The sequence below is a fragment of the Muscardinus avellanarius genome, assembly GCF_963383645.1.
Source record: "Muscardinus avellanarius genome assembly, chromosome: 4".
Taxonomy (NCBI): Eukaryota; Metazoa; Chordata; class Mammalia; order Rodentia; family Gliridae; genus Muscardinus; species Muscardinus avellanarius.
Window position 1 is genome coordinate 2,793,583 of NC_137789.1, and position 12,585 is coordinate 2,806,167.

General features: G+C 62.4%; 1 protein-coding gene across 1 annotated transcript; it reads left to right on the top strand.

Moving 5' to 3' along the window:
- Positions 1-1,504: 1,504 nt before the first annotated feature.
- GPR20 (G protein-coupled receptor 20) lies at positions 1,505-2,575 on the top strand (the record flags this gene model as incomplete). The annotated part of the gene is made up of 1 exon (XM_080694570.1): positions 1,505-2,575. One exon carries the CDS (start codon positions 1,505-1,507, stop codon positions 2,573-2,575), a length of 1,071 nt encoding a protein of 356 aa, XP_080550696.1.
- Between the last annotated feature and the right edge of the window lie 10,010 nt (positions 2,576-12,585).

Here is a 12,585-nt window from a genome sequence, read left to right on the forward strand (position 1 = left end):
CCCCACCCCGCCCGCACCAGGCTGCAGGAAGAATGTTTAATTCACCCAACAAATACCCCACCACGCCTGCCGGTGGGGAGCCGGGGCCGCCCTAAGGATGCTGCAGGCTGGGCCAGCGTGTGGCGGGGTACCAGGGGCTGGCCGTGGGCCTGGGCAGCACTCCACCCCTCCTAGCAGCCTCAGGCACATAGCACTGGGCAGGGATGTGGAGGCACGGGCATGCTGGGTGGCCCCGGCCAGGGCTGCCCTCTCTGAAACAAGGATTAAGGTGGCCACCAGCCCCTCCAGACCTGACGTGGGAAAGCAAGCCTCCCTCAGCTGTGCCCATCCCTGCCAGCTTGGAGACGCTGGTTCCCTGGCACCCTGGGAAGTGGGACTAGGGGTGTCTCCATTATATCAAGATAGGATGGGCCGAGGGAGCCTGCTGCCCTAGGCCGTGCAGCTGTTCCCCGGAGTGGCGCATCCAGCCTGCTCGCAGCAGACAGCCACCAGGAGCAGGAGGGTGGGAAGGGTCGCCCTGGTTCCTACAGGAGGCTGGGTGCTGTGCACCCGGAACGTCTGGTGCCCGCCCTCCTCCCCGCCTCTCCCCAGAGGCTTCTCCTTTCTCCTGAAAAAGACAGAAATGTCCTTATTTGGAGGGTCAGCCCGGCCTGGGGTGGGGGCAGGATCCCATTAACCCTTCCTTTATAAATAAAAGGATAAATCAGCGCTGAGTTAAACACTCCTCAGCAGGAACATAAACAGAGGGGGCAGCGCAGCCAGCCCCCCGCCCTCCCATGCCCTGCCCAGCCCCACCTCACACCCTCCCCGCCCTGCTGGGGCCTGGCTCCAGGCTCCGGTCCCAGCCAGCCGCCCATGCTGGGGGCATGAGTGTGCCTGGCTCTCGAGGCTAGTGGACAGCCGGGGGACTGGCTCTCAGTCGGCCCAGCATGGCTGAGCACCCAGATCTCCTAGCAGAAGGTCCAGGACATTGACCCAGAGCGGGCCCAGGAGGAGGTAAGGACAGAGGGCAGCCAGAGACGGCCGTGAGAGTGAGTAGGTCAAGGTGGCCCGAGCAGCACAGAGGTGCCCATGGGCCGGGCTATACAGCAACATGGCTCATCAGCCACCACCGACATGCTGCGCGCTGCTGGGCCCTCACTCCAGACCAGCACCGCCATCCTCCCAGCGGCAGCGGGATCCCGCGGCGATTGGGAAGCCAGGCACAGCAGTTAAGTGGCTCACCTGAGGATGCCCAGCAGCTAAGTAGAAAGCCAGGGCTGGAGCCAGGCCCTACACCACACACTGAGCCCGACATCGGCTCTGTCGTCTCTCCCCAGCCCGAGGACAGCCCAGTGCAGCACGCCTTTTTAGCTGTCCAGCAAGGACAGACTCAGAAAGCTTGGTGTGGGCACTGCGGGTCAGGCTGGGCCAAGGTGGGGCGTTGGGGACCCCGCGGGCAGAGCCAGGCAGGCCTAGGTAACCAGTGTCCTTGCTTCCAGGCCTGGGTGTGCTGGGCACCACCATGTCCTCTGCATCTGCAGCAGGGGCCTCGGCCGCAGAGGTCCCCAACACCACGGCGGCGTGGGCCAACAGCAGCGGGCCCGAGGCGGCCCTGTTCCACCGGTTCGCACTGCTGGACGAGGAGCTGCACGCTGCCTTCCCCAGCCTGTGGCTGGCCCTCATGGCGGTGCACAGCGTCATCTTCTTGGTGGGGCTGGTGCTCAACGGGCTGGCGCTGTACGTCTTCTGCTGCCGCACGCGGGCCAAGACGCCGTCAGTCATCTACACCATCAACCTGGTGGTGACGGACCTGCTGGTGGGGCTGTCCCTGCCCACGCGCTACGCCATCTTCTACGGGGCGCACGGCTGCCTGCGCTGCGCCTTCCCGCACGTGCTGGGCTACTTCCTCAACATGCACTGCTCCATCCTCTTCCTCACCTGCATCTGCGTGGACCGCTACTTGGCCATCGTTCAGCCTGATGGCGCGCGCCGCTGGCGCCAGCCCGCCTGCGCCAAGGCTGTGTGCGCCTTCGTGTGGCTGGCGGCGGGCACCGTGACCCTGTCCGTGCTGGCTGTGGCGGCCGGCGGGCGGCCCTGCTGCCGCGTCTTCGCGCTGACCGTGCTGGGCTTCCTGCTGCCCCTGCTGGTCATCAGCGTGTTCACCGGCCGCATCGTGTGTGCGCTGTCGCGGCCCGGCCTGCTGCGCCAGGGCCGGCAGCGGCGCGTGCGGGCCGTGCAGCTGCTGCTCACGGTGCTGGTCATCTTCCTCATCTGCTTCACGCCCTTCCACGCCCGCCAGCTCACCACGGCGCTGTGGCCCGGCGTGCCGCGCCACGCGAGCCTCGTGGCGTACCATGTGGCAGTGACCCTAAGCAGTCTCAACAGCTGCATGGACCCCATCGTCTACTGCTTTGTCACCAGCGGCTTCCAGGCCACCGTCCGCGGCCTCTTCCACGCGCCGGCAGAGTACGAGCCCAGCAGCGTGGACGTGGCCAGCATGCAGAAGAACTCCAAGGGCTCGGGGCCTCCCCACATCCCCAGTGCTGGCCCCTGCGCCCTCGCTCAGGCCCTGGCTAATGGGCCTGAGCCTTAGTCAGTGGCAATCTGCTGGACAGCCAGGCCACACGCCTGCCAGGCCAGGGACAGCAAACTGGTCTCACCTTGGTCGGCTAGAGATGGCTACCCAGCGCATGGACATCCCGAGGCCGCTGTGCTGCAGTTGATTATCCAGGTCTGCCCTGGGCTCCAGATGGGCTGTGGTGGTCTGAAAGCCAATGACTTGCTTTCCTGGAAGTACACTGTGTCCACTGGAAACACGAGGAGGTGGCCAGGAGCTGCTTCCCACCTGGGCCTTCTGTCCTCAGAAGGTACTCCTTGATAGAAGGAGCAAACATTACTAAGGTCCTGGAGGGTTAAAGCACCTGAAGAGACCTGTACCACACACACGTGCACGTACACACACACACACACACACACACACACACACACACCAGAAGAACGTGGAGAAAAAGAGTCGGTGGAGACATGACAGTCGCACACCAGGAGGCCAGGGGCTTCCTCGTGTGAGCCGCCGCTGAGCCGCATGGATTGCTCAGTACACAGCTAACAGACAGGTGCTTTGCTGCCAGCGAGGGCTTTGACACTGGAGCCCGTGGCAAACCCTCAAAGGGGGTCATTTCCACCCATTTCTGGTGCTGGCGGGGCGGGGACACCACTGGGCAATGGCAGGATTGGACTAACCCCAGCCCCACTGCCACCAGCACCGGGAGCCTACTGAGACCCCCACCCAGGGGCAGTCTCGGAAGACCCTGCCCACTGCCTGGGAAGACGGCGGGGCTCATGCCCATCCTATGGATGAGAAAACCAAGAGCAGAGATACATGGCCATCTGGACCCAGGCTGGCCAGCTGCAGGCCACGGTATCCCTTTGCTCTCCCTTCAGGGAGAGCGGGCTGGACAGGCTGCCGGGACCTGGATCTGGACGCCCACCCTTCGACAGCAAGGGCCAGCTCTCTGCCTTGGACCTCTGATCACCAACTCCAAGCTGGACTCTAGGACTGCTTCCCATGTGCTTTCTGTCCAGTGCCTGAGCCCCTAAGAGCCCTTTCCAGACTGCATGTGGGGAAGGGCCTGGGGTGGCGGAGAGGCTCTGGGCATCCCTGCTATCAAACTTGTCTGGGACCACTGCGGCAGGTAAGATGGAATCAGACGCCAGATTGTGACCTCGTTCACTGAGAAAAGTGCTCTGTGCTCAGGTGACCTGTGTCCTGGGTGCCTGGGATCAGGCGGGGAGGCTGGGGTGGGATGATCAATGATCAGGCTCCCCATCTTGGTACCAGGCAAAGTACCTATTCTCCAAGTTTAAAGCCTTGGAGAAGGTCTGGATAGGAGAAAGGGAGGCCATTAGACCCCCATTTTGCAGACAGAAAGACTGAGGCTCCGAGGGACAGGGCTTTGCCCAGGTCACAGAGGGACCCTGATAATCCAAGGCCAGTGTTGTCCCTGCGAAGCCCACTGGGGGTGCTCTGGCTCCCGAACCTCATGGGGCCATTTTGTGTTGGCCCACAGCCTCTGGCAGGAGAACCCAGAGCCCAGGCATGAAGGCAAGCCCAGTGTGGGTGCCGGGGGCCTCTTCCTGGCCCCAGAAGTATAGTGGTCTTCATCCTGACCCCCATGGTTCAGGCACTGCACTGGAGCCTGCCTGCAGCTCCCAGAGCGGCGTGGAGGGCCCAGGGCACACTGAGACCCAGACCTCTGCAGGCAGGGGCCCGCCCGGCTCGCTGGCAGGAGGTAGACTCTGATAGCCAGGTGGCTTCCCAGGACCGTGAGCCAGGTGCAGGGATTGGATGCTGCCCTAGCCACGTGGCCTAGCAGCCCCTGGGTTGCTTGGCGTGCTAGGACCTGTCCCTGAACTCTGTCCTTCGAGTCAGGCACCCTGGACTCCATTTATTCAAGGGCTCTGGCTTGTCTGGCTCAAGCCTAGAGGACCCTCGAGGTCCCAGTGGCCACCCACCAGCTCCCCGGTGCCCTGCCATGTATACTGGGGCACGATGCCCCCTGCCTCAATTCCCCCGGTGTACTGTAAGGACCATCTTACTGGGCCATGGCTGTGGGGAACCAGAGGGTCCTGGGAAGGGGTGCTCAGGCAGGGGGATAGCCTGGCACAGGCAGATCCAAGCCTGCCTCTGGGAGCCATGTTTGGCCTCATGCAGGGTTCTTGGACTCTTCCCTAGCACATACCCCTCTACACCCCCCCCCGTTATCATTTGCACGCGCGCGCACACACACACACACACACACACACACACACACACACACACTGCCACCCTGACCCTTCCCAGCCCCGAAAGCCCCCTCCTGACTCCTTGTCTGGTTAGCACTCTAATTCACACTAAAGAGGGAATGGCTAGCCTCACCTGACTGCCATGCCCGGAGAGGGAAGTGTTGCAATTTTCCTAGAACTATGTCTCCCAGGAGAAGGGATCTCAGGTGACTGAGCCAAGTTCTCCTATTGTCCCCATCAAGCTGAGGGGACTGGCCACCTGTCTTCACGGGCCAGGGCCGGAGCTTTGGGGCCATTCTCACACCTCAGAGAACTGTCAGCCCCTCTTACAAAACCTTGATAAGTAGGCCCAGTGTCTCCCCCTCAGCCTGTAGCTGGAGGGCAGGGGCTGGGGGCCATCTACCCTAGGGGCTTTGTCTGGACCTGGCTTCCTTGGCTGCATGCTCCTCTCCTGAAGGCCGACCTTCCCCGTGGGGCCGGACCCAGGAGCCCGGAGGGCTGGCACGCCTGTGCGAGGTCCATAGTCCAGGGTGTGAGGTCTACCCATCCCTTTGACACAACCTCCTTCCCAGATTTTCAAACCACAAGAATGACGTGAAATGCTGTGTGTATTTATATCTGATGTAAACATCGGCCTTGTGAGAAGTCCCGGTCCTGAACCAATGCCATTTGTTCCCCTCCTGCCCAGACACGGCTCCTGGCTGGCTGGTGGGGGTCGTACAGGCCTGGGCCAGGGGCCTGCACGGCCCCTTCACGTCCACTCGAGGTCCTGTGGCAGGCAGGGCCCTCCCCCGACCCAGGCCCCAGGAAGGGCTGGGTGAGGACACAGAGGTGAGCAGGCGGGCAGCCAGGCCTCCCACTGCACCCCGGGCACCAGGGTGAGTCTGGGGGCGGAGAAGGTCCTAGCGCGCCTGGAGGTCGGCCTCATCACCCAGATGGGGACGCGGGCTCAGGGGCTGTCCCGGTGCCCACTCCTGCCCAGGGCACAGCACACCCTCTGGGCAGCCTGGGGGAGGGGTTGGCAGGCCCCATCACTCTCCCTGTCTGGCACCCTCGAGGCCGGAGGCTCTGGAGGTAAATATTAGGGCCTGTTTAGATTAGACGCCATTAATAGCAGGAAATGTCACCTCAGGCGCCCGCCCTGGCTTCCTGGAGGCCTGGACGCCTGGGGAAGGAGGGGAGGGCCCTGTCTAAGCCGGAGGCCAGCAGGGGCCTGGCCTCAGTGAATTCTACCTCTGCCTCCAGTAGGGTCCCAGCTCCTCCCTGGACTCAGGGATGCCTGCTGGGCCCCTGTGTAACAGGGCTCCCACATCCCTCTTCCGCCTCCGGGGGAGGGGGGGCTCCTGCACCCTACTCCTGCCTCCTGGGGGCTCTGCACGCTGGGGCCCCACTCCCACCTGCTAGAGGGAAAGTAAAGGACCCGTGAATGATGTCACCCCGGGGACGCCACTGTCCACACCCCACCCGGACTGTGCTCCTGGGGCGCAGAGGTAAAGAGGCTCAGAGGCACAGACGGCAGTCCACCTGAGGGAGGCCTGCTGGCTCTAGGGTCTAGGCTCCCTCACCCCAAAAGGAGCCATGGAGGAGGGGTCGTCAGGGCTGCAGCGAAGAAGGAGGAGAGAGGGGAGGCAGGCAGGTCTGGAGGTCCTCCCATGCAGCTCACAGTGGCCAGCCATTTCCACAGCCTCCCTCCTCCCTCCTGCTCTGCACACCCTCCTCCAGGGGTGCTCAGCCCCTGGGGAGTGTCCCGCTCCTCACCTCCATGTCCCCGGAGCTCAGCTCAGCCAAGGTGGGCCAGGCCCTGCGAGTCCTTTGCCCCCGGAGCCTGCAGGTGGTGGCAGAGCTGGGCAGGCTCGGACTCTGCTACACAGCCACAGGGCCAGGAGCTGGGCTGAGAAACTCAGGGGCGAGTGCTGGACACCCTCCCTGGCCGGTTCTCACTGCCCCTCCGGGCCAGGAGCTGCAGGCTGGGCCTCGTGGCTGTAGTGCTGGGTGTGCTGAGTACCCTGCAAGGACAGGACAGGGCATTTCACCCTCTCTTGCATCTGAAGAAACCAAGGGGACCTGCCGCTTAGCTCCACCGCTGAATCCCTGCCCTGTGACCCTCTGACCTTGGCTTCGCCATCTGTAGGTAGGATCCTAATGCTCAGACTGCAGCTGCCCCAGGCCCAGACCCCCACACACACAGGAGCAGGGACAGAAAGCCGAGGTCCCCTGAGGCTGCAGCCAGGGCCCTCCCATTCTGGCCTCAGTCCCTCATCTGTAATCTGGTGCTTAGAGCTCCGAGCTCCTGCCCTGGCGTGGGAGGTGCACCCCTGCAGTCTGCCCATCACACCTGTGTCCTCGGAGCCCCCGAACCCAGTTAACCCTGAGGACCAACAGAATGGGAGAAGATTTTTGCCAGCTACTTCTCTGATAGAGAACTACTATCTAGAATACACAGGAAGGGCTCTCGACATGCTTATGACCTCGGCCCCTCGGCGCCCCGGCTCCGCTGTGGGGAAGACAGCATTGTCAGGAGCACCATAACTTGCATTAATCATCACCCCAGAGCTGTGGCCCGGGACGAGTGGGCCCGCCAGCATGACTGGGTGTCACGGGGTTCCCAGGTGTGCGCCCGCCATCCAGCCCCCTAGTGAGGGCTGCCTGGGCCACAGCTGGCCCCTAGGGGCCCACTGGAAAATGTGTGCCACCCAGCAGCAGCGGGTCTGCCGTCCTGATGAGGCGGCAGCGTTGCCAGGTTGGGGCCCTTCAGTAGGTCACACTGACAGATGCCCAAGTGGGGCGGACAGCGCCCTTCAGAACCTGGTGTTTCTGGAGGGGTCTCGGGGGCTGGTGTGGGGTCACCTCCCCTGGGTACTTGCCCATCTTCTCCCAAGTGGCAGCACCCAGGGTCTCACTGGTTGATAAAAGCGATGCATTTCCCCTTTTGCAAGGGCTGCTGCCGCCTAGTCCCACGCCCCTTTGGGCATAGCTTGCCAGGGACCAAGTCCCTCAGACCTTCACACCACCGGCCCAGCCTGAGCTGGGGCACCATAGACGGCCTGGCCATGCGGGGGCATTGGGGTACAGCCCCGTGAGTGTCTCCCCACCCAGCTGGCCCCCTGGTACCCTTTCCTAGTGGCCAGGCACAGGAGGGGAAGCCCAGGGGCATAAGTCTCTCCCCCACCTGCCTCTCTGGAGTCCAGCCCTGGGTGTCTGAGGACTGCTAAGTCACAGCTCAGGAGGCACTCGAGAGCAGAGCCCCGCCAGGTGACAGGGCGCCCCAGCACCCAGTCACAGCAGCTTTTCCATGCCCGAAGGAGAGTGAAGCACGCTTCCCTCTTCTACCCCAGGGTAATAAGGTGAGGTTGTAGAATTAAAAATGAAGATGTAGGCCAGACGTGGTGATGCACGCTGTGATCCCAGCACTTGGGAGGTGGAGACGGGAGGACTGCAGCTTCGTGGCCAGCCGCAGCTACTTAGGGAGGCCCTCCGCGACTCGGTGAGAACCTGTTTCAAAATAAAGGATAAAAAAATAGGGCTGGAAGCCAGACGTGGTGGTGCATGTTTGTAATCCTAGCATTTGGGAGGCTGAGACAGGAGGATGTGGTTCACTTTGCAACTCAGTGAGACCCTATTTCAAAATAAAGAATAAAAAATAGGGCTAGGAGAGCCAGGCGTGGGGACACACGCTTGTAATCCCAGGGCTTGGGAGGCTGAGACAAGAGGATCGCACAGGTTCGAAACCAGTCTCAGCTACTTAGTGAGACCCTGTTTCCAAATAAAATATTAAAAAATAGGTCTGGGAGTATAGCTCGGAGGTAGAAAGCCTCTGTGTTCCATCCCCAGTACTATAAAATAAATAAATAAATATAAAAAACAGGGCTGGGAATGTAGCTCATAGAATGCCCCTGAGTTCCATCCCTGGTAACACACACACACACACACAAATGAGGGTTTGTATATATAGGTATGTATATGAGCCTATACATGTGTGTATTTAGGCATATGTCTATGAAAGCTGATATGTATGTATATACCTAAGTCTGGGCATATACACATATATGTTTAAGTGTATGAGCATGCATGTGTGGGTGGGTATATGTGTGCGTGTAAATCTGTGCGTGTGTGTATATATGCACGCACACACCTGTGATCCCCACGACCGGGATCTCCCTGCACTCCTCCCCTGGGTACACCCTTCCCCTCTAGGCTTCCCCAGCAATCTGCGCTGGTGGAAGCTGGGCAGAGCTAAGAGGCACTTTCTGGGCTCCAGCCTGGCGCACCTGGCTTGGCCATAGTGACCTTGGCGAGTTCTGCGGGTACACGGGCACCTTCCTACTGCTGGGAGTGCCAGGTGGAAGGAGGTGGTTGGAGCCTGAAGCCGCCAGGTGGCGCTGCTGGCCTAGAAGAAGAGGCAGAGGTGGCCAGCCACACGCCAGCCCCCTGGCCTGCAATCCCAGGAGCAGAGAGGGCCCTTGGACTGGGCACCAGGAGAGCAGCTGCCCCCTCTTGACCTGTTTTCCACCCACCAGGTGCCAGGCCTGGGCAAAGTGGCCACGGGCTCGGGAGGACAGGTGGTGAGGATGCCCAGGGCAGGTCTGGGTGGAATGAGGACGTCGCCACCCAAGCCTGCCCTCTGCAGGGCAGAGGAGAGCAGTGGTCAGTCCCTGGCACTGCAGCCCAGGTTCATGCCCTGCTGCGGTCTGAACCCCAAGGGCGGGCTGGGCTTGAAGGAGTGAACAGGTGCCCACCTCTTCCCTGGGGAGGAAGGCAGGGGCTGGGACTCTGCACAGCGGTGGGGGAGGGCGGCTCCTGATGGTGCTCCCAGGAGGAGCAGGAGGAGGAGGCTCTCTGGGAAGGCTGGGGAGCAGCAGGGCAGCCGGAGGGCTCTGAAGAGGACGGAAAGGTTTGGCTGCCAAGGGAGGACTGCCATGGGTGGGGAGCCGATAGGCAGGACAGGGCCTCCTCCATGATGACCAGCCTGTCCTCTGCTCCTGGACAGCAGCCTCCTGGTGTGAGCCTCTCCAGTCCTCTGGCCTGGCAGGTGGGCAGTGCCCTGGGGAAGGACAGCCCGCCCCCAGCTGCCAGGCTGTGGCTGGGAAGCCCTGCACTCTCCGGGCCTCAGTTTCTCCCTCTAGAGTGTGAAGGGTGACAGCACCTCCCAGCTCAGCTCAGCATTGCCCCTGCCTGCAAGCTGGGGGAGGGGGAGACAGTGGGCCTGGGGGTGTGGGTCAGAGTGCCCCCGAATCGGAGGCTGCTACATGATGGGTGCTCCCCATCCACTGGGCGCCCAGCCAGGAGTGATACAGGCCAGCTTACTCTGGTCTCGGAATGGCCAACCCGAGGAGGCCAGAAAGGAGCCTCCATTCTAGCCAGTCACGCAGCTGATGGCTGGCAGAGCCGCCCTCTCAGGAGCAAGCCAGGGGCTGGCCAACCCTAACCCCACTCTCGGAGGCCTCCTGCCTCCCTCCACACTGCACAGGGAACGCAGGCTCTGGCTGCTCAGGGCCGCAGGCACTGCCCACCTTCATGTGTTGCCAGGTTGAAGACCTTTCCCCATCTGTGAGCTTAGACGCCTGCCCTGAGTCACACAGCCTGGCAATGGAGCCTGCTGCGTGGGCAGGGGAGAGAAACACACCCGAGGGCCGCAATGTCCTGACAAGCAGTGCCTGACGCTCACAACCACAGAGCACTGGCACCTGCCCCGGAGCCGCGCGGCGAGGGCGCGCCAGACAGACGGACGGCAGACAGACGCCAGGGAGAGTGGACTCAGACCAGGCAAAGGGATGGGCCTCATCTGTAGAACGGAGGGAGGAGCATCCAGGAGACCCTGGCCCTGTCCAGTTGAGGACAGCGGCATGGCTGGGTGGGGTGGGACGCTCTGTCCAGAGCCTGGGACTCTACAGAGGCCTAAGCTCTCTGAGTAAAGGCCTGGTCAGGGCCAGGTATATTTCCAGGGCCCCCTCCTTCCGGGATGAGGGTCCCACACCAGCTCTCTCCTGCTCCCTCCCTGATGACTGTCCCACGGGCCTGCTGCGGTCCCCACGCGACCACCAGCCCAAGGCCCAGAGGAAGCATGGGCTTACCCAGACCCCACCCAGCCCAGTGCTATCACCGTGGTCTCCAAGGAGACCCAGTGGGTCGCAGAGATCCTGGGACCAGCCCTTCGTTGTGTGAGCTTTTAGCAGGTGAATATACCTGTCTGAGTCTGTTTCTTCACAAGTAAAATGGCATAACAAGGCCAATTTCTCAAGTTGCCATCATAAAAAATCGAAGGAAGGGTCAAGGCAGTCAGCTCATCACCCCACATGGCCCCCTGGTCGGCCTGCCATGCGGCGGCGGGGCATGCAGCAATGCGAGGCCCGCTCCCTGCCCTCAGGGAGCCCGCAGTGCCGAGCTCCTCAGAGGAAGTGACGTTCAGCTGGGCTTTGAGGGATGAGCAGGAGTTTTCGTCTGGGAGAAACTGGCGTGCCGGGGGTGTCGTGTCAAGCACGGGTGGCTGAAGGCCTAGCCAGTGGCAGAAGCGTCTCAGGCAAGCCACACACCCTGGCCTCCATTTCCTCAATCTATGAATGAGGTAGAAGTGTGGCCTCCCATAAGATACTGGCGTGGAAAGTGCTGGGTGAGGCTGATGCGCCCTGTTTGGTTTTCCACGTTCTCCTCGGAGGCCAGGGCTATTTTTGTCCACGCCCGGCTGTTTACAAGCCCAGAGGTCGTCCTCTCCCACAGAGGCGCTCGGGCTGCCCGGCCATGCCCCCGCCGGGCATGGTGGGAGAACACAAGCGGCCACGTGAATAGAAGCAGAGTCTCAGTACCCTCCAAGAAAAGCCACGGGACCTCACGACGGAGCCACGTGGGTCAGCCCCACCCCGCAGAGCCCAGCTGGGAGACCTGGGGAGCCCTGGGCCGGTTCCCAGCCCCGTTTCCGGATAAGGCTGGCCGGGCATTTGATGGCAGGGAAGGGGCCCGAAGCCTCCCCCTGCTCAAGGAAGTGCTGCCATCACGCCCACCAGAGGCCTCTGCTGCTGCTGGCCTGCCAGTGAGGTCCCTGCTCCACGGTGATGGCCTATGTGTCCCCAGGGCTCCTCCTGGCCCCCCAGGTCCCCACCACTTCCCCCCTGTTCCTGTCCAGAGGTCTGACTCAGAGGCCAGAGGCTGCCGCCCAAGAATAAAGTTGGTGGGGGAGTTTGTGACCCCCTACTAAACTGTCTTCCCTAGCCCTGGGTGACCAGCCAAGGAGGGCTTTGGGGCTGCTGTATCCTGACAGGCTCCCCCTGCTGGAGGAGAAGTCCAGGCACCCTGGGCAGCCCCTCTCAACATGTGCACATGGGTACACACACAGGCACCTTTGCAACCCCCCCCCCAAAGCCACAAGCTGTCTCCCACCCTGAGGCCTGGCCAGGCCTCACTGCCAGGGCCCTTGCTGGCTGCCATGGGCTCTGCTCAAGGGGGTAAGGCACCAGTGGCAGGGAAGAGCCAGGCCACTGGAGCTGGGGGGCCAGTGGACAGGGAAGAGCCCGTGGCTACAGGAGCCGGGCACACAGTGTCAGGCCGGGAGGAATGAGGACAGTTGGCAGGGACTTGGGGGAACACCTGGTGTCAAGGCCATCCTGAGCGATGGCGGTGCTGTGGTGGGACCCCATGGTGCCTGCTGTGGCTGGAGTCGGGGTGGGGACCTGGGTCCACATGCAGAAGTCTGCACACCAGGCGCTCTGAGCCCAGCAATCCAGTCTCCCGGAATCCAGGGCCCATGGAGAATCGCAGGGTCTGCGAACTGTGGAGACCAGGCAGGAGGGCCCCTGCAGAACGGGGGGACCTCACGGCGGCCTCCCCATC